This window comes from Mytilus galloprovincialis, chromosome 1, assembly GCF_965363235.1.
Source record: "Mytilus galloprovincialis chromosome 1, xbMytGall1.hap1.1, whole genome shotgun sequence".
Lineage (NCBI taxonomy): Eukaryota > Metazoa > Mollusca > Bivalvia > Mytilida > Mytilidae > Mytilus > Mytilus galloprovincialis.
The window spans coordinates 15970395-15993233 of NC_134838.1; the positions used below are offsets into that span (position 1 = coordinate 15970395).

The 22839-nt window shown below is 30.7% G+C and overlaps 1 protein-coding gene across 2 annotated transcripts in view; it reads left to right on the plus strand.

Moving 5' to 3' along the window:
• LOC143067147 (uncharacterized) overlaps positions 1-22839 on the plus strand; it is a 37449-nt gene that overhangs the window by 940 nt on the left and 13670 nt on the right. For both annotated transcript variants that reach the window (XM_076240209.1, XM_076240199.1), the window contains exons 2-5: positions 12636-12675; positions 18344-18520; positions 20143-20258; positions 20608-20752. In XM_076240209.1, coding sequence (XP_076096324.1) covers positions 12636-12675; positions 18344-18520; positions 20143-20258; positions 20608-20752 — 478 coding nt within the window. The remainder of the gene's footprint in view (positions 1-12635; positions 12676-18343; positions 18521-20142; positions 20259-20607; positions 20753-22839) is intronic.

Consider the following 22839-nt stretch of genomic DNA (forward strand, 5'->3'; position numbering starts at 1 on the left):
AACATATGGGTTTTGCCTTGGGGCATCAACTTTCGTGAAACTTACAATTATTGATATTCATCCTTGTTCATCCAATAATCCTTTAAGATCCCTGTGATTGTTTTTATTAAACTTCACATACCTTGAATAAAATTTAAGAATTTAAAAAAAATCAGGGGAGCAACCAGGAATGTGACAACAGTATTCATGTACAAAATGTATGTATTGATGTTTCTGTAATATGAGAAACATTTTTAAAGCAACAACAAATTGAGTGTCAATGATTGTTTTAATCAAATAAAGAACACTTATACATTATAGTTATTCCCCTAGTGGAGCTATTTTGGGTTGTTATGAAGATGATAATACTATTGTCACTCTCTTGTATGGGAATTTTTTAGGATATCTAAAGACTTTTTGTCTGCTTAGAATTAAACGAATATAACATGTACAAATGTACATGTATGAAGATGATCTAGGATTTTTTGTAAGGTACATGTATGTAAAATTTTTTCATTTGAATTGTTTCACATTTGATCATGAATCCCTATCACTCACTAAGTTATAAAGTGTACAGTATGAGTTTTGCTCATTGTTAAAGGATACATATATACTGAAGCCTATATATGCTAATTGAATCAGCATTTATACTCTGGAAGATAGTTGTCTGATTTTATAAATCTTTTGTGTCTAGCTTAAAATTTGAAGGACTCCTTTGAACACTTTATGAAAATGGGATGTCATATTCATACATTTATTCATGATGGATACCGTAGGTATTAAATTATTAATGGTGATGCATCACCAGAACCTGAATAATTATCAATAAAATGAAACAGTTTAAATATCTGCTGTCCTCTAGCAACAAGTTTTTACATTGACTTCAGTACTAGTTTACCATGAGTTTAAAAAAACAAAGTTTTATTATATCCACTCGAAAATTAAATCAGGCAATAAATAATAGAAAAGAAAGAATGTTCGTTATCTGAAATTTAACCTGATTTCAATTATTGATTAGAAGTCTATGGTATTTATTTTTTTTTGGGAGGGGGAATTTTTAAGATGTTGCCTATTGGTGGGGGAGAAATGATGTGAATATATATTATCCTGTTTAAACTGAATATAAAGCTACTGAGATCTTTGTGCTGGCACATGTAATGAGAATTGATTATGGATGGATGTATGGAACATCCATCTGGTTATTTCTGATTTGCTCTGTTTTACCCTTAGGTGTAGCTCGTATTTAGAATATGATAAATGTAGATGATTCTTTCAGTCTCATTTGTCCCACAAAGTAGCTAAAAATGGAAGCTTATGGGATTAAGGCCATTTCTATTCTCAAATAATAGTCCAATACATTAAATATATTGTAATTGAAAAACCATTAAAACTTAACATAAAAAAGTAATTAGATTACACACCATTAGCCGATATATTTGATACTGAAAATAAACTCTTGCTTTGTTTATGTTTGCATATTTCATTCACCCGTTATTCAGATTTCAATGATGACAATGCTATAAATGTACCGTTTTGTTATTCACACTAGTATTGATTTGATGTTGAGTAAATACTAATGGTTACAAAAAAAAACAATTTTAAAGATCGTGGGATTCTAAAATTACTGAAGCATATCCAAATTGGAGATATCAAATAAAATATAATTACCAAGTTAGGTAAATATTTTTTGTGGTTAAAATAACTTCTTAATCAAATTATTACAAGTTCTATCCTGTTTCGTACTATTTTTAAAGTTTTAATGCAAATTTTGCATGAACATTAGAGGGATCATCACAATGATCAATGACAAAATGTACTTTATATATAATATATCAGAAAACACATGGAAATCAGTACAATAAGTAAGTGTGGTAATTTGAAGCCTAACCAACCTTCCTGAAATGACTGAAATGATAATATTATAAGAATAATTTTAATTTAAATGCAGTGACACATACATTTTGCTATAAAACTAATATTCCCAAAGGCCTCATGAAAGAAATTGAAATATAACAAAGACATTAAAGATTTGGGTTTTTTTATGAATCGTTTTGTTATATAAAATTAGGTTGATATATATATATATATATATATATATATATATATATATATATATATATATATATATATATATATAGTTTTCATGTTTGAATTGGTGAACATTTTTCATGTTTGGTCCATTTATAACTGAATTCACAGTATGGATTTTTCTCCATAGGCAGATCCAGGGGGGGGGCCAGGCCCCCCCTTTTGTGGGAAAAATTTAGTTGATTATATAGGGAATCATTGAAGCATGACTGGAGCGGGCCCCCCCATAGGTAAGTCAGCGGGCCCCCCTTTAGGAAAAGTTCTGGATCTGCCACTGTTCTCATTGTTGAAGGTAGTGGGCTATAATTGCTTACTTCTACTTTATTTTAACTTATAGTTAGTTGTCTCATTTGCAATCAAACCACATCTCCTAATCTAATTAAACACCCACATGGAAAAAGTTAAAAAAAAAAAAAATGAAATTGCAATGAATACATGTACAATCATGTATATCATTTTTAAACAGGAAAACAATATAAATTCATATATTATTGAATCATTCAAATTATGTAAACAAAGTTCAAGGGTGTGACAAATATGCATACATTTACATGGGTGTACATATTTAAAATTGTGCAGCATCTTATTGTTACATGTATCTGTTAAATCTTTTTTAAGAGAACTTCTACTTGAGGTTAAATCTTTAATAAGGGATATTGGTTAAGTATTCCATCAATAAGTTTGTGAAGATATAAAATATTTTTCATACAACTCTGTTTTAGCTTTAATTTTGGGACTTGTTATTCTTATTCCTCAAACAATGTTGGTTATTTTATTGCATTTCCTTATTTCATTGATAAAATATATAATGTAGGGGCTTTCATCAGTGAATTCACAGTAGCTGGCAAAGTATGACAGTTGATCTTTAGTTAAGCTTGTCCTGTATATAATCTGCTTAAAATGAAGACTTCTTATTTTGACCACTGTGCATAAATGGGAAATACCAGATACTGAAGATTCTTATACTCATCGGATACAAATTTTTTCGTACCAGTAATTCTTGGGTATTTGTAAACCACAAATTCAAATAATCATTGAAGTATAAATTTTCTAAAGGCTTGTTAATTCAGACTTTGCAAAACCATGAACATAGATATCCACTGAAGTACAAGTTTTCTTCAATCCATGAATATAGGTACCCTAAAACAAATGAATCCAGTCAGTAGCTAATAACATTACGGACAATAATGAGCTAGTCAATCAATTATGATATGATCTTATGGTTGCACTGTTGGTCGAGTTTACAAAACTCCTTCAGGATTTTTCTCTTATGTCAATATATTCTAAATAGATTTACAAGTTTAGAATAATTGTAAATCACTGTTCATCTTATTAATTTATGGACATGAGGTAAGATGAGTGTTCTCAATAAATCTTCACAGCTACAGTAAAAGATAAAAGAAGTCTTTATGATGTTAGATAGGCAGTCTGACAGATATTTAGATTCTAAGATGTGGGATTGAATTCTGACATACATGTACATGTTTATGCTGATAAACTTTGTTGATGAATATATATTTTTTTCTTGACAATACAACAGCTGAATTATAATGATTTTGATTAAAGGTACATTTTGTTTTGATGAGCAGAACATGTCAAAATGTTGTCAGTAACTATTGTACAGAAAAGTTGGTGTAACTTGTACATGTAAAGGGAAGATGTTGTCAAAAGTCACCTACAAATCTGTGTTTGATAATATAAAAAAGTGTTTATGGTAATGACAAATTGTCAAAAATATGCATGTTTAACAATAAATTAAACTTGATTTATAAACTTATCTCTGTTAAAGCTTTTATTTACTTTCGCTGGTTTTAGAAATAAGAATATGATATCTTTCAGAATTGAAGATTGAAAAAGAAAAAATAGACCGAAGAAAAGAATTCTCCATTAATTTAACAGAAAAAAAATAAAGTTTTTCTCTTTCTGCTGTAATTTAAGGACTGATGGAAATTAAAAAAATTGTGTTCTGACATTAGATCAAATACCAAATCCATGAATTAAGGTCTAAAATGGGGTATAAATGACCTTACCAATAGGTTATGAACTTGACCATAATCATTCCCAGAATGTCCATGTAGTTCCAGCTGGTCAAACTTATAAACTTCATTACTGAATATTGTCATATTAAGGGACATGAAAAAAGGTATTTTTTGCTAACTTGTAGTTGTTTAATAAGTATTATTTAAAAGTTGCAGGGGCACTTGAAATCAAGAAATGTTTTTTAAAGTAACATTTTTTTTCAGCCTGCCATGTAAATAGGTGTTTGGTTAACAAATTTATGATAAAAATGTAAGGAGTTTTTTATTCAATTCCATGAATTTACAATAATATGACATAGTTTGATAGCCATTGGCCTTGACACAATCCCTCCAGAATAAACTCATTTTCAGGATTTTCCTTTGTACTTTGCAGGCGCGGATCCAGCCATTTAAAAAAGGGGGGGTTCCCAACCCAGAGTAAAAGGGGGGTTCGAACCCCCCGAAACCCCCCCCCCCCCCTCTTGATCCGCCACTGCTTTGCAGATGTTATTATTTTTTTAATTGATTCTTAATGAGCTCATTGTTGTGGTTAACCTACATTTGACCTAATCATGCTAATTGCAGACATTGTTATGAAAATATAAGTAGAGAATATATAACATTGAACTTTCATATTGGTTTCCTTAAAATGTTTTCTGGATTGGACAAATGGTCCAAATGATATGTTGGTATTCAATCTTCAATTGGGAGAATGCCTCCTTTCAAAGTAGACTAGCTGTGAATGTTGGTTTCCTCACCAATTTCAGCTGGAAAAGAAGGGTCTTGATTGTTGCAGCCCTAAAAATTCAACACTCCATTGATCTATAAGTCTGATACCCCGTTGATCCATCACCATATTGAGTCCAACACCCCCATTGATCCAACACCCTCAATAGTCTTTGTCTGAAATATGTAGACAATAGTTAATATCTTGTTTAATTACACCTTATGTAAGAATCCTGGGTTTTGATTGGTTGATAGCCAGTGTATTTTTCACCAATTTACTGTTATCAAATGATCTAATAGCCACTAGATTGACAACAACACTTAAGTTATCTGCAATTTTTATTAAGTCGACATGTTTCACCGATTAGATCAGCGTCATCAGGACATAGTATACATAAAAATAAGCTCTGAAGTACTAAAATGCGGCATCAAATATTTGACGTCATAGTGTTCTATTATTGTCCATGTTGTTATTGGTTACATGTGTTGAATGTATTTAGTGAAAGAGAATGAAATATGTTAATAAAGTCATACAGTTTTTGAGAATAAAATAAAATAAAATATAATAAAATGTTTTAAAATTTGAAATGTTCTTATCTAATGTTTGTCACTGGTAAAAATGTTGTATATTCCTCGGACTTTCACTTGGTTCATCCAGTTGTTTTCTGTGGGTTCATCATTACATACAGTTTGTTGGCTTGAACTCTGATTTGGTCCCTTGTATGTTTTGTAACAATTTGTACTTTGGTAAGTTGGTATTTCTTCAACTAGATATCCGTAGCTGTTGGTGGTATATTTTAGCGGTTTTGTTGTTTTAACGTATATAACATCATCATCTGAATCTTCCGAATCACTGAGTTGTAGATCTTCTTTAAGTATGTCCATAGATGGCATCTCTGATGTCTCTTGAATTTTGAGTGGAGTTGGAGCTGTATATTTTGGTGGCGCTGCCACGATCCTAAATTTTGGTGTTATGTCATATTTGGTTTGGGCTTCTACGGGTGGAACCCATTTGGCAATTGGGTCAGCTGCGGCTTTTGGTGTTGCTGTTTTCTCATTAAAGTCTGTAGTTGGTTTCTCCTGGTGCTTGTTTCCTAGTGAATGTAGCTGGGCAATGAAGGCATTCAAAAATTGTAACAGTCGGTTCATGAAAAGTCTTGTGGTGTCTGCGGAGTGTACTGATGCTGGCGAATTTTTTATCACATTTTAAACATTGGATTCGTGTCTTATCAAATGAATATTTTTAAAGCTGCAAGGGTATATGCAAAAAGCATATGCCTTTTTTACCCTCTCTTCCGTGATATTTGCCAAAAAATACTCTATCCGACTGGACGCTTGTAACGGTACGATCATCAATGCGTTTTTGAATGTTAACGTTCGGTTTAATTAAACAGATATAGCATGTTCTTGAGGGGTATTTGCGAAATATACCAGTCTTGAGAATGAATTTCCCTCGCCTTACGGCTTGGGAAATTTAACATTCTCTTACCTGGATTTTTCGTAAATACCCCTCCTTTTAACATGATATATCTTTTCCATATCATCAGAAAGCTGATAAATAGAGTGTTTTTTACTACATTGTTCGTCCATAGTCTAAACAAGCATTGTAAGTATTCTCAGCAAGTTGGTGTAATACCCAAATGATTCAGGTCTTCCCCTTAATCACGTCTCATACTCACGAGGTAAAGCCATCTCAGAGCAACAGCATATGTAGACTGAATTATTTAGGGTATTATATATTAGTGCTAATAGTAGTATTTCATTAGCACAGAAACATAAACTGATAAAGAATAATCACAGGCACTTGTCTCAGATTTTTTCCCCCATATATACCTTCATATATGTATTAAGGTATATAGGGAAAAAAAACTCCGAGACAAGTAAAGGTATATAGGGAAAACAAAATTATGAGACAAGTATTAAGGTATATAAAGGGGGGGGGGGGGATCTGAGACAATTGCCTGTGAGAATAATAGTAAATATTTGTTACATGTACATTTGTACTTATATTGCCATATATGGACAACTAAAATCTTCTTCCCTTGTATTTAGAAAAGAATTTTGTTCGATTTAAAAAGAATATTGAACTAATTTATGTTTTTATCTGAAAGATTTAGATGCCTTAAATAATAAGGTTGTTGAAAATAAATAAAAATTTAAATGCCCAAAAGCTCTTGAAATCAAGTTTACTGATCAATTGATATGAAAACCAATAATACTTAGGTTACTAGTTTGAATATTTTCTTTAAAGATGTCAGTCTGAATGCAGGTAGTGAAGTGTAAACAATCAGGTCAATTAAGTTTTTCAATCAGGAAGTTCTGTCAAGGTGATTCATGCAAATACATGTATCCACAAAAGTCTTTTGTTGTGAATATGAATAATATACATTGTGTAACAATTTGTTCTTTATCTCTTAATAGTGCATTTAGGTGTTATGAAATAATCTTTTTTGTATAGGAAGTATGAGTTGTTATTTTGTTTCAAACAACAAGATTTTTCTTATTCTGTAAATAAAATTGAGAATGGTAATCAGGGAAACGTGTCAATGAGACAACAATCCAACCAAAAAGCAGAAACAGCCAGCCTCTAAATAAAAATGGTGCTTAAGTTAAGTGAATGGATGTCAAAATTAAATCTGAAACCTACAAATTAGTGGCCGATTTAGGGAGGGGGAGTTCTGGGGGTTGGAACTCACCCTTTTTTTTGGATGATCAATGTATTTGAATTGGAAAATATAGTTGGAACCCCCCTTTATTCTAAGTTGGGATCCCCCCCCTTTTTAAAAATGGCTGGATCCTCTTCTGTAAATGAAACAAAATTTTAAAAACATACAAGACTTACAAAGGCCAGAGGCTCCTGACTTATGACAGACGCTGAAATGCTGTGGGGTTAAACATATTTTGTGAGGTCTCAACCCTCCCCCCTTTTTGTCACCTGTAGACAATGTAGTATAAACATACAAAGTACATATCTAATGACACAAAGTAAATAATTTAAACCTTGTTTCTTGTATGAGAATATGTTGTTGTTTGAGTAAGCAAATCCTATATATTTGAAATAGTATGAAGAAATATTTACATAACAAAATTTATTCTTGAAGATAAGAAAATAAAGTACAAGTAAATAGGCTGAAAACACTTCATACATTTCTCCTTATAATTAACAATAAGCTTCTTATGAAGTATATATTGTTTTGAAAGTTATTTGAAGTGGGTGCAACCCCATCATTTATGAGCCCCCTCATGGGGTTTTCCATTATGTGATTACTTGGCCATTTTTAAAGTGATTATTTAATAAAAGGACTGTATTATTTATTATTAGATTATCTTGTCCCTTTGTTTAAAAAAACAAGTAATGATTATGTGATTATATTGGCAAAAAGTTTGTGATTACATGGACATCCCCATGAGGGTCTCATTTCTATTGTTTTAGGGGAACATTTCTTTTGAATTTATCAATCTTTTTATCTAAAATATATTGTTTTTAAAGAAATGTCCATTTAAAGAGATACAACGTAGAAAAAACAAGTTTTTCACAGAAAGTACATGGTTATAACCAAATTTTTGTTTTAAAAGTTATATGACGTAGATGTATGGTATGGTCATTGATATTGTTTTAGTGGAACATGCCTTAACTATATGTACTTATATAAATACAATGAAGAAGGAGATAAGTGGTTCAAGTACTGAATTATGTGTGTATTTACAGTGAGGGACCCAGAACTTTTCCTAAGGGGCGCGCTCCAGTCATGCTTCAATGATTCCCTATATAATCAACCAAATTTTTCCCACGGGGTCCCTCAGGGCCCCCTAGATCCGCCTATGATTTAGAAAGATAACTATAGGGACTAACCAACATTGATAAAGCAAACTAACTGTTAGCATCCTGTAATAAATGATTGTTTGTATATGGACTGTCATAATACTATAATAATAATGGATGACTACCTGTATACTTCAATAAATGGTTGTTCTTCATTGACTGTCAGTATCTTGAAATTAGTGATTGTTCTTTATTGACAGTCAGAAGTCTACAATAATTGATCTTTCTTTATTTACTGTCACTATCCTGTAAAAAGTTACTGTTCTTTGACTGTCAGTATTATGTAATGAGTGATTGTTCTTTGACTGTCAGTACTATGTAATGAGTGATTGTTCTTAAGTAACTGTCAGTAGCCTGTTATAAGTGATTGCTCTTTATTACCTGTCAGTATACTGAAATGAGTGATTGTTCTTTATTAACCGTCAGTATCATGTAATAAGTGATTGTTCTTAATTTAACTGTCAGTATCCTGAAATGAGTGATTGTTGTGTATTAACTGTCAGTATCCTGTAATAAGTGATTGTTCTTTATTAATTTTCAGTATTCTGTAATAAGTGATTATTCTTTATTGACTGTCAGTATCCTGTAATAAGTGATTGTTCTTTATTAATTGTCAGTATCCCGTAATAAATGATTATTCTATATTGATTGTCAGTATACTGTAATAAGAGATTGTTCTTTATTTATTGTCAGTATCCTGTAATGAGTGATTGTTCTTTATTGACTGTCAGTATCCTGTAATAAGTGATTATTCTTTATTGATTGTCAGTATCCTGTAATGAGTTATTGTTCTTTATTGACTGTCAGTATACTGTAATAAGTGATTATTCTTTATTGATTGTCAGTATCCTGTAATAAGTGATTATTCTTTATTGATTGTCAGTATCCTGTAATGAGTGATTGTTCTTTATTGATTGTCAGTATCCTGTAATAAGTGATTATTCTTTATTGATTGTCAGTATCCTGTAATGAGTTATTGTTCTTTATTGACTGTCAGTATACTGTAATAAGTGATTATTCTTTATTGATTGTCAGTATCCTGTAATAAGTGATTATTCTTTATTGATTGTCAGTATCCTGTAATGAGTGATTGTTCTTTATTGACTGTCAGTATCCTGTAATAAGTGATTATTCTTTATTGATTGTCAGTATCCTGTAATGAGTGATTGTGTTCTTTATTGACTGTCAGTATCCTGTAATAAGTGATTATTCTTTATTAATTGTCAGTATCCTGTAATGAGTGATTGTGTTCTTTATTGACTTTCAGTATCCTGTAATAAGTGATTATTCTTTATTGATTGTCAGTATCCTGTAATGAGTGATTGTGTTCTTTATTGACTGTCAGTATACTGTAATAAGTGATTATTCTTTATTGACTGCCAGTATACTGTAATAAGTGATTATTCTTTATTGACTGTCAGTATCCTGTAATAAGTGATTATTCTTTATTAATTGTCAGTATCCTGTAATGAGTGATTGTGTTCTTTATTGACTGTCAGTATCCTGTAATAAGTGATTATTCTTTATTAATTGTCAGTATCCTGTAATGAGTGATTGTGTTCTTTATTGACTTTCAGTATACTGTAATAAGTGATTATTCTTTATTGATTGTCAGTATCCTGTAATGAGTTATTGTGTTCTTTATTGACTTTCAGTATCATTTAATGAGTGATAGTTCTTTATAAATTGTCAGTATCTTGTTATGAATGATTGTTCTTTATGAATGTACTCAGTATACTGTATGAGTGATTGTTCCCTACTGACTCAGTATACTTTAATGAGTTGTTGTTATTTATTTACTGTCAGTATCCTGTCTCTACTGACTGTCAGTATACTTTAATGAGTTGTTGTTATTTATTTACTGTCAGTATCCTGTCTCTACTGACTGTCAGTATACTTTAATGAGTGATTGTTCTTTATTGACAGTCAGTATTCTGTTATGAGAAACTGTTCATTATTAACTGTCAGTAAAATATAATGATTGATTGTTTTTTATTGACTGGCAGAATCTTTAAGGAAATGATTTTGCTTTGTATACTGTTTGTTTGAAGTTAATATTTTGCTAACATGTTGTGTACTTCTGTGTAAGTGTATTTATCTGCTAACAATATTTCCAAATGAATTGGTTTCCTTCTTGTTTATTTTAGGAATTGTTGAACCGTTAATTTATATGCTATTATTTTCTTGTAAGAAATGGTTGTACTGTACTTTATCTTTTGCATTAAGACGGAAATGAGATATGTTGCACTTGGTCATAAACGAGCACTTAATACAATTTAACTGACAATAAAAGTCAGAAAAACCTGCTACAATTTTGCACATTAAAAATCCAAATTAAGAGAGATTAATTTCTCTCTAAGCATGAGAATAAACATAATTCTTTTCAGCAATAATGATACAATATTTTGCTCTGAGATATTTGAAATGTAAAGATTTTTTCGAAATAATGTTAGCTGTACTCTGATTTCTGTTTACTCTTGCGACAAGGAGATTTATTGACATTTGTGTTGCCACCTACGATTGGATGCTCCAGAACATAAGGAGCATTAAATGCTTAATCCAATTAACGTTGTATCTGAAGTGTGTTTTTCTTCCTTCTTTGCTGAAAAGTTAACGTTATAAGTGGCATTTTAGCTTCGCCACTTGACTCCATTTGGTGAAGGGACTTTATTTTGAATATGTAAAGGAAACAGAAATCAGAATTAGAGTCATTAGCAGTTGTTTTTTTAAACTTATCGCATAAGCTCTAGACTAATAAGGAAGTATCATGAAAATAAGATTTGAAATAAAAACAAGATCGTTAGTCTTACAGTAAATTTATGATATATGTATTAGTTCTATGTCAGTATGAAACAGGATATGCTTTTACTGTATGTCTCATAATGGCAACATACCTATTTTTTAAACAAATACATGTATGTAATTTTTCACATTTTGAGACAATAAAACAATCATAATTCAGTGATTATCGTTTGTTACTGTATATCATATTTGTTTTTCATTTGTATTTTGTCTTGTACATAAATTAGGCCTTGAATTTTCTTGCTTGAATTGTTTTACATTTGTAATTTCTTGGCCTTAAAGCTTTTATAGCTTGCTACGCAGTATGGAATTTGCTTATTTTTGAAGATCCTATGGGGACCTATAGTTGCTTAACTTCAATGTCATTTAGTCTTAGTGAAGAATTGTTTCATTAGCAATCATACAACATCTTATTTTCATAAAAATTGAGATATACAAATTGTTTGTAATATTTGACAAATTTCAATTAGTTAAGGTTGCAATGCTTTTAATCCCATTACATGTACTAAAAATCAAAATTGAATCATTGTCCATTAAAACCATTTCAAATTATCAAACTCAAATAAAGAGTACTGGAGAACTAACTAATGTCTAACTACAGTACATGTATATTTCTTTTACATTAGTTTTACATAATATTCAATATTAACTGACCTCTCTATGATAATGATGCATCAACACGTACATATACATTGATTGTAATTAAATATTTTTTTTATTTTTAAAAAGTATGACCTTTTATTAATTGTCTTTTCTCTATTAGCATTTTAGCACTTGTGTAAACGAATAATTAGGTCTTCATTATTGAAAATGACCTACTAACTCTTTTTGGTATGCCTTGCAATGCTTACCAATAAGTTTTAATCAATAGTGAATTGCTAGAGACTTGCAGGTCTCCCCCATACATTCAAGGTTAAACAATAGAGTAAAATAAAATAAAAAAATGCCCACCAACTTACAAATGATCCTTCCTACCCTGTTAATCTCAAGAAGGAAACCCAAAACATACATTACCTTTATGTTGACCCTTTACTGGGTTTACAAATATGTTTTTAAAATCTCTTTAGCATTATAAAAAAATCTCTTTTCTGAGACAAACTTGTGAAATTTGATGAGAGTAAACACAATATACATTTTTTTTAGCTTTAATAAAGAGAGAATAAGTTAATTTATAACTAATTTTAATTATGTAATTACAGGCTGGCATTGGATGTGATGTGTCTTACAGCACTAAACAAGGTAATTATAACACTGAAGAGATGTTCATACTATGTGATTTACATTTTATATACATCTATTTATACTAGGATTACCTAATCTTACATGTTAAATATGTATTTTAGTGAATACATGTAGGTCAGCATCCAGCTGAATTGGATCACTGTAAGTTACCTTTCTTACTTTATTGACCCTAGTTAAGTTTATCTTCACTTCTCATTCTCAGTCTGATATTAATAAAAAAAAAAAAAAAAAAAAGAAAAAGAAAAAAGAAGATGTGGTGTGATTGCCAATGAGACATCTCTCCACAAGAGACCAAAGGACACAGAAATTAATAACTATAGGGCACTGTATGGCATTGAAATATGAGAGTTCATTTCTCAGTAACGTAGCTACAAGTAAAAGAATCATTTAAAGTAAACATTTGAATGTTTTTGGAGTCAACAAATATGTACTGATGCAGAATGACACAAACTTGTAGGTTACTGGTGCCTATTTTCAACATTGTTAAGCTTTCGTAGAAATAGGATAGAGAATTAATTTTTCTTGGTATACTTTTTGATGAATTGGAATAGACCAGTCTTTTATTTTGTGAGATGTATTCAAATAAAATGAAAAGTTAATTGAATTTTAGTAAGAAATTTGATTGATAAATAGCGTTTCAAACTGTATGCAATGCAAACATTTGTAGAAATATAATTTGTTTGAGTAAAGCATTTATACATATGACAAAGGTGTATGGATAGAATTGAAGCTTTACAAAAACAAAGATGTGGTATGATTGCCAATGAGACAACTGTCCACAAGAGACCAAAATGACACAGACATTACCAACTATAGGTCACCGTAGGGCCTTCAACAATGAGCAAAGCCCATACCGCATAGTCAGCTATAAAAGGCCCCGATAAGACAATGTAAAACAATTCAAACAAGAAAACTAACGGCCTTATTTATATAAAAGAATGAACGAAAAACAAATATGTAACACATAAACAAATGACAACTACATGTACTGAATTACAGGTTCCTGACTTGGGACAGACACATACTTAAATAATGTGGCGGGTTAAACATGTTAGCAGGATCCCAACCCTCCCCCTAACCTGGGACAGTGGTATAACAGTACAACATAAGAACAAACTATAAAAATCAGTTGAAAAAGGCTTAACTCATCAGATGGACAAAAATACAAGTGGATGTGGCCGGGTACTTGTACATTCCGACAAAAAAAAGACACTAGGAACAGATCTGAGAATACTCACAGTTATCTGACTGCTAGTTCAAAGCCACTAACAACTAATAAGACAAATCATGCATCTAAGACTAAACTATCAATCCATACACATCCAACATCCAGTGGATTTAGTGTAAAGACATCATAAACAGCCAGAGAAAAACATGACCTTGTGCAATGTCAAGTTACAGGTATCGACAGATTGTAGATCCATGAATGTGTATATGTATATAACATACTAGTAATATTTAGTTAGCTTTTAATTTACTGATAACAAAATCAATATTTATACCAATAAAAACAATATTCAATGATTTACTTATTTCCTTTGATGATGAGTTTTAAAATCTCTTGTCAGAACTTTATTTATTTTGATCTACATATTAAAATCTTTTAAAAATGAAAAAAAACAACCAACTATTCAGTCTTATTACAACATCATTGAAATAATTTTACCATAATAACTGAAATAGGGATGAGTTATATATATATAGATAAGACAACAACCAAACAACACAAAAACTAGAGGCATTTATGAGTTATCAGTTGTTGTTGTTAGTTGATGTGGTTCATAAGTATTTTCGTTTTTTTTTTTTTTTTATAGATTAAACTTTTGGTTTTCCTGTTTGAAAGGTTTTACACTAGTCATTCTGTGGCTCTTTATAGCTTGTTGTTAGGTGTGAGCCAAGGCTCCATGTTGAAGACTGTACTTCAACTTATAATTGTTTACTTTTATAAATTGTGACTTGGATGGAGAGTTGTCTCAAAGGCTGTCATACCACATCTTCTTATATCTAACACATAGACCTTATGCAAAAGTAGAAAAATGTATAGACAAGCTCTAAATATCCCACCGTCTATTAAAGTTGTGAATACATATTTAAAATATTATCAAAGATAATACATCTATTCATGATGGAAAGAAGACCAAAGAATATGTGACCAACAAGCTTTCTTGCACAGGACCAGCAAAAACAATATTGTAAACAGAAATTGATGCCCCTACCTTCAGTAGATTTATTGATGGATTGATTGATGGTTGCTTAAAGCTCCTTTGATCAATGCACTGCTATATTAAAGCATTGCCAAGAACTTTAAGTAGGATGTTTATGGCATCAGGGGCTTTTTCAGGGCAAGTAGTGACAACAATATTGTTAAAAGTTTGTGATTAGGTTATACAGGCCAGACATAATTCTGTGTTTTAAATAATTTATTATGTAATTGTATCCAAGATCAAGGTTAATGTTACTTAGAAATAACTGAAATTAGTGCTGTAGGTTCAGGTAAATGAATAATAATTATTAACAAACCTTTCTTTAGATTGAAACCAAACTTAATATATATAGTCATGTTTAATTAACATGTATGGTAAATACATGTATTCAACACTCAAAGTTACTTGTTAAATTCAATTTTTTTACTTCTAAAAGAGTGAATTTTTTGTGGACATTGATGTGGCACTTGAGAAATTGCATATCAGTTTTCTTTACTTTGTTCTGTAATTCTTAAAGCAATTGATCTGATATATCATATAGTCATGTCATATAAATTTACGATTAAATTTAACTTTGTTCCTGTTGTTTGATGATTTTTTAAATTACAACAGAAAGATATTTTCCAATTTGATTTGAAAATTCATTAGACCAATTTAAATGTTTGTCACAATTTATAACAGTAAGCTTAATTACTGTTTTTCTGACTGGACACAATGTATGTTGAATGCAGTGCTCTGAAAATTGTTGTTTTGAATTGTTAGAATGGAAATCTGTTCTTCTAGCAACAGTAATTATGTGGATACAATACATAAAAATTTTTTGAAAACTTTTTCATCAATTTTATATATGTTCCACATTAGTGGCCATGGGTATCTCAGTTAAATTTCTACAACCTACTTTAAAGGGAATAAAAAAACGGTTACATTATTTTCCAATATTTATTAAATGTACAATTATTCAAATTTGTGACACCCTAATTTACTGTTCCATATCTTAAATTATTAAATGCAACACATCAAAGATATCTGTTTTTCACAACTCAGTGATCTTTACATGTTTTGTACATTTATTGATATTGTTTAAGAATAAATTAGTGCTGTTAATATTTTCTGGTCTGTGGGAGCATAAAATTTAGTTTATGATTTTAACTCTTTAATGAATTTTATTTATCCTATATTGCTATTAGTTTATACTTCTTTTAAATTTTATAGATTATATAATATATATACAACTCGTCTAAACATCAACCCAACAATGTTAGATCTGTAAATTTGCTTTCGCAAATTTTTGGTTCTTCCCTCGCCGGGATTCGAACCCATGCTACTGTGATATCGTGACACCAAATCGCCTGCACTGCAGCCGTCCCGCTAGACCACACGACCACCTGGGCTCTCAATTAAAAGAGCTTTCGCTGGCCGTGTGTTACCTATATTATATATATATATGTGCAGCTTGCTGTTCGGTGTGAGCCAAGGCTCTGTATTGAAGACTGTACTTTGACCTATTATAGCTTACTTTTACAACTTGTCACTTAGATAGAGAGTTGTCTCATTTGCACTCATACCACATCTTCTTATATCGAATTAATGAAAAAAAGTAGGATTAGAGGAAATTTCTTAAGCATTATGCTTAATATCTTTTCAATTTTTGCTCACAATGCAGAGTTAGTTCTGTATTGGAAGTCATGACTTAATTATTTCATGATTAGCATATTTCTGCATGATTTAGATTTAATTAAGGGACTGCATTTATTAATGCAAATGTTTACAGATTTTCACCTTAGAGGAAAGAAAATAAATACCGATATGTACTATTGCAAAATTAAAGACCAATTACTTAATTGGTTTTGAAGCATGCTATTTTTGCTGTTTGTACTTAATTACCCAGGTAGAAGCAATTATTTAATTGTTTAGTTAAAGGCATGAAAGAGTTGAAAGAAAAAATCTAAAGAAAAGGACCAATTTAAACCATAAAGATTACTTGAGGAAAATTAAGGCATAATTTATAAAAAAAAAATACCAGTTAATATATTAACAAAAGATTGAGTCGAAATCCATTGTAGAAAACAATAGTTTAATGTGTAGCATGCTAAATATCTAATAATGTGTGACTTGGAATGCTTATCCAGCTAGAGCATTAGTCTTTATATGCCTGGTTACGTGACATATTTTGGTAAATATATCTTTGAACGTCTGTCAGTCAGTCCGTCAGTCAGTCGTCAACATGTCAGACATTAACTCAAAAACGCTTCAACCAATATACATGAAACTTTAGTGAATTGTTTATATATATTGAAGTGAGCTCCCTTTCATTTTTTATAAATTTCAGATTTATGGTTTCCTAGTTCATAAAAAAGGGTGATTTTCCAGTTTTCGGACAATAACCAAAAAATGCTTTCAGCAGTTCTCATGAAACTGTGGTGTATTGTTAAAATCTTTTGATGTAATCTCCCTTTAGAATTTTATGAATTTTAGATTTTAAATTTCTGAGTTATGTGGTTTTATCCATTAAAAAAGGGGGTATTTTCAGGTTTTTGGACAAAAACTCAAAAATGCTTTCAGCAGTTCTGGTGAAACTGTGGTAAATTATTCATAGCTATTGATGTAATCTCCCTATTGATTTTCATACAATTCTAATATGACATTAAGATGAAATTGAACTTTATTTGTTTATAGTCTGACAACAGATTTACAGTATTGTCCAACAGCACAGTTTATTACACAACAGCAAGAAATCTTTAATTGAATATAAATTCAATTCATATATCCAATTTCAAGTTCTTTGACTACATACATTTATTCTGAAACCTATAATATGTCAAATATTAAATTTCAATCCAAATTCAGATCTGTATCAAGCTTAAATATTGTGTCCATTTTTGCCCCAACTGTTCAGGGTTGGACCTCTGAGGGCGAATCCAGCTGGGCTCAGCAAAGCAGTTTATTTAGCTCACTTGGACCAAAGGGTGCTTTTTCCACCATTCTGTTTGGCCTTTGGCTGAACCAATTGAAGCTAAATTTGAAAGATATGTTCAAGTTAAGTTTTATTACTTTGCTGCAGGTTAGATTTCAAAATAATTTTGAAAAAATCATTTGTCAAAGTTTTCTTTAAAACCCAATGAAAATTTTTGTTTTGTCTTTCTTTTCCTTCATTTGTGGTTTCCATTTACTAAAAGAAAGAAACAAACCATGGGTGCTGAAACTATTTCACCTTAGCTGTTAGGTTTAAAGATACTGATATGTTATGGTCTGAAATACACCACTGAAAATCTAAATTGTTGAACATGTGGTCAATGAAGATATCAAAGTTAAGTACTTCTATTTGTAACTCTGGACAACTTATGAACAACAAAATTACTGTCATGAGGAGAGAGTCTCAAATACAAAGTAATTAACATAGTAACTATAGATATTACTTTTATATTTAAAAAAAAAATGAATGTTATATGTATATTTTGTAGATTGTGCAAGTTTATCAGCGTATTTTCCAGAACTCTACCAGAGAGAAGATGGACTTTATCCAGACAAACCTAGTTTATTTGATTTGATACCAATTGAAGAAAAATGGACGGACAAAACTTCAGGCAAACATTATATGTATCCTGGAGTAAATGTTACATTCAAAGTTCCACCAAATGGTATGATATTTATTGTTTTATCAGTTACAAGCTGTGAAAACTTATTGTGTCAAGATATATATATTGAGGGGTTCTTAAGTTGGGTAATGTTTAGTTAAAAAAATCCTCAACTTTTTCTTTGAGTGATATATTTTAACTTAAGAAGATCTGGTATCTGTCAGTTATACTCATTAAAACAACAAGAAATTTCATAAATTTTTAGAACTATTTATTATTCCACTGTAACGTAACAAAGTAAATTCTACATAAATGTCACCATGCAACGTCCTCTAAAAGTCATCTTTGAAAAGTGAGCAAACAAAATATGTTACATTTGCATCTGTTTCTTAAAAAATGAATAGTTTCAGTCTCGTTCTTGAATTATTTCCAAAACATGTGATACAAGTGGAAAATATCAATGAATTTTAAAAATATTATAATTAAACATAACTCTGTGAAAAAATTTAGTATTTACAATGAATGGTTTTTGAGTAATCCAGTTTTCAAATTTTACAACCAATCAAGTCAGTATTTTCAGCCAAAATTTTGAGAAAATGGGTGAGGGACACAAAAAATTATTTTACAAGAATCATGTACATCCCATATAATTTTGGTCTTTTCAAATTTCTTAGATATATATTTTTTCAATCATTTATAACAAAAACGTTGAAATAATTTGCATTTTGTTCTTTAAACTGATAAAACTCACAAAAATACAAAATTGACAGCATGGTAAATTTTACACAAAAAAGCATCAAAATATGATACAAATTTCTTATATAACACCTACCTATAGTTTTTTATGCCCCACCTACGATAGTAGAGGGGCATTATGTTTTCTGGTCTGTGCGTCCGTTCGTCCGTTCGTTGTACCGTCCGTCTGTCCCGCTTCAGGTTAAAGTTTTTGGTCAAGGTAGTTTTTGATATAGTTGAAGTCCAATCAACTTGAAACTTAGTACACATGTTCCTTATGATATGATTTTTCTAATTTTAAAGCCAAATTAAACTTTTGACCCCAATTTCATGGTCCACTGAACATAGAAAATGAAAGTGCATGTTTCAGGTTAAAGTTTTTGGTCAAGGTAGTTTTTGATGAAGTTAAGTCCAATCAACTTGAAACTTAGTACACATGTTCCCTATGATATTATCTTTCTAATTTTAATGCCTAATTATATTTTTTATCCAATTTCACGGTCCATTGAACATGGAAAATGATAGTGTACTTTGGACACATTTTTGTTTTAAGTAAAATTTATTCAGATTGGTCCACTTCAAGTTTAATTGTGGAACTGTGATTTTTTTTCACGATAATAGCCCAAAAATAGGTAAAAATTGATGAAAAATGGGAAAATCATTAAAATTGGGCATTTTCAAAGGGCCGTAGCAAAAAAAGAAGCGCACCATCAATATGATTTTTTCTTCACCAATTAGTCTTATAAACCCAAAAATCAGGTTAAGAAAAAAGGTTTAATTCTTAAAAAATTGGCTCCTCAGAGGTTTACATCCTTAATGAGATATAAACAATAAAAAATAAATTATGGAAGGAATACTCCTTTGAAATATATGAAATATTTGTTGTATCTATCAGTAATATTTTATTATCTTATTTTGATTAAATTAACATTATTTTTTTATAATTTTAGCAAGTTTCAAGACTGTGAAAGGATTTGAGCTGATAGGAAGAACAACCAATCCAGATGAAACTAGATGTTTTGTTTTCTCTTTTAATGGTTCTCTGTTGAATGCCAGTACAAAAGATGTAAGTTAAAGACTCTTAGTTGACTAAATGTCTATATGGGCCAAGCATGATTAATTTTATCTATTTTTTTATGATATTTCAGTAAATTGTTAACCTTATTCTCAGACTAATATTCTTAAACTTAGTATGGATCATTTTCAACTGACCATTAATTATGAATATAGAGTCTTATAAAATTTCTCAGAAGTATTCATCATGTCTTCAAGAATTTCTATCCTATGACTTTGGCTTAAATTATACTTCTACATGTATAAACAAATAAAATCAAGACTTGAGTAGTTTTCAAGATTATGAGTATCCAATATATATATATTGTACATGTGGTTACGTTTCTATTTAAATTTTTTAGGGAGAAATACAGTTTAAAATCTGGGCCATAATTGTACAGATCGAAACATTCTTTGATTTTGAAGTGTTTAGCCTTCCCAAGCCACCAGAGAATGAACTTGATGGGATGTCTATAACAAAGACTGTTACAATGAATCCTAGATTTGGTAAGTAAACCATAGGATCTTACACTGTTTACAGTCAAAGGAAAGAAAACTTTTTGTTGAGTCTGCATCTACATTTAGTTTTAGTCAGTCAGGTTGGAGCTTTTGCTATCTAACTAAAATTGAATCTTCATGCTCACTCACTTTTTATGATTGGTCACTGCGGAGATCTAATTTTAATTAGATTGGAGATTTTGTTTAGCCTCAACTAAGTCTAGAACGGCATGCTGTTTCTAGAGTTTGCATCACAAATGTATTAGTATATGAAAGTTCAATTTAAGGAGAAATGAATGATATCTGGTATGCATTTGTTTAAGAATTGGCAAATCTCATAGCCATGGAGATCATTTGGTCCAGCCCTCTAATTCAGGGTCGATTGACTTTGAAACTTTTGCATATATATTTTTACATGATTAAGTTTGCGATTCGAACAGTTTAAGTATAACCCCTAAGGTTAAGTCAATATTAAGTATTCAGTGGTACATATTATCATTGGCACATGTCATTTCTAATGTAGATATTGTTAACACATGTTAGTTACACCATTATTTTAGGCATGCCTTATATTTATTGCAATGACTATAAGCATCTTAAAAACAAAAGAGTTCTTTACAAAGTCACTAGAGTTATCTTTCTTGGTACATTAAATTGATCATCAACAGATATAAGCCCTTACAAAAAAAGTGTACACAAATACCAGATCATTGATCACTTCTGTGTAGCCTCTCAGTATTTTTTGGTGTTCTGAGCTCTACAATGATGACTTGAAACAGGTGCTTTGTTGTTACTTTGATTTACAAGTTAAGGTATGCTATTTAAAGCAAGACAACTCAAGCATCTTCGTTTTTTATTTGGTTTGTTGATTGGTCGATACTGCAGACACAGTTATTGTCTTTCAATATTCGTTGTCTACCAATATAGTGGTTATAGTGTGAACAGTGTATAACTTTCAATTTTTTTTGTTGATATTTATGCATTTATTGTAAGGGGATGAAATTACTAGTAAAAATGAAGTGGGTAATGAATTTATGAGGCCATTTGTAGGAGACATGCAACTTGAGAAAGTGTTAGAGCAGTTCTTATGCATTTTTTATAGTGTAATTTTTATGGACCCGCAATAAAGTCTGTAATTCCCTAATTCTGTCGTTCCGTTATTTGGTAATTCTGTCATTCCGTAATTCTGTCATTCCGTAATTCTGTCATTCCGTAATTCCAACATTCTGTCATTCCGTCATTCTGTCATTCAGTCATTCTGCAACAAACCATTTTACAGAGTTTTTATCTAAACGCCTTCAGATATTGGGCTGATTTTTGGTATGTGAGGTAACCATGATGAGTTACAGATCAAGGTTAAGTTTCGTTCTGCCCCGCTAATTTTTGCCGAAATTACAGGCTTTGGACTTTGATAAATTGTTGAAAATCACAGTAATTTATACGGACTTTTTTCTAAAAGCTTTTAGATATTGGGATGATTTTTGGCATGTGTGTTAACCAAGATGAGTTACAGATCAAGTTTAAGTTTTGTTCTGCTCCGCTAGTTTTTGCCGAAATTACGGGCTATGGACTTTGTTAAATTGTTGAAAATCACGGTTACATGTATATGGACTTTTTTTGTCTAAATGCTTTCAGAAATTGGGCTGATTTTTAGTATGTTAGTTACTCATGATAAGTTACAGATCAAGTTTAAGTTTCATTCCGCTCGGCTAGTTTTTGCAGTAATTTCAGGCTTTGGACTTTGATAAATTTTTGAAAATTTCAGTTATACGGACCTTTTTTCTAAATGCTTTTAGATATTGGGCTGATTTTTGGTATGTGAGCTAACCATGATTAGTTACAATTCAAGTTTAAGCTTCATTCCGCTCCGCTAATTTTTGCCAAAATTAAGGGTTTACAACTTTGAAAATTGTTGAAAATCACAGTTATACGAACTCTTTTTCTATACGCCTCCAGACTTTGAGCTGTTTTTTGAAATGTGATACAACCATCATGTTTGTGTCCACATGTGTTATTTAAATTGCAGATTTTTCAACTTTTTGAGACAGGGCCATTCATGTCACTTTGACACATCTAGTTTATAATGAGCTTTCTAA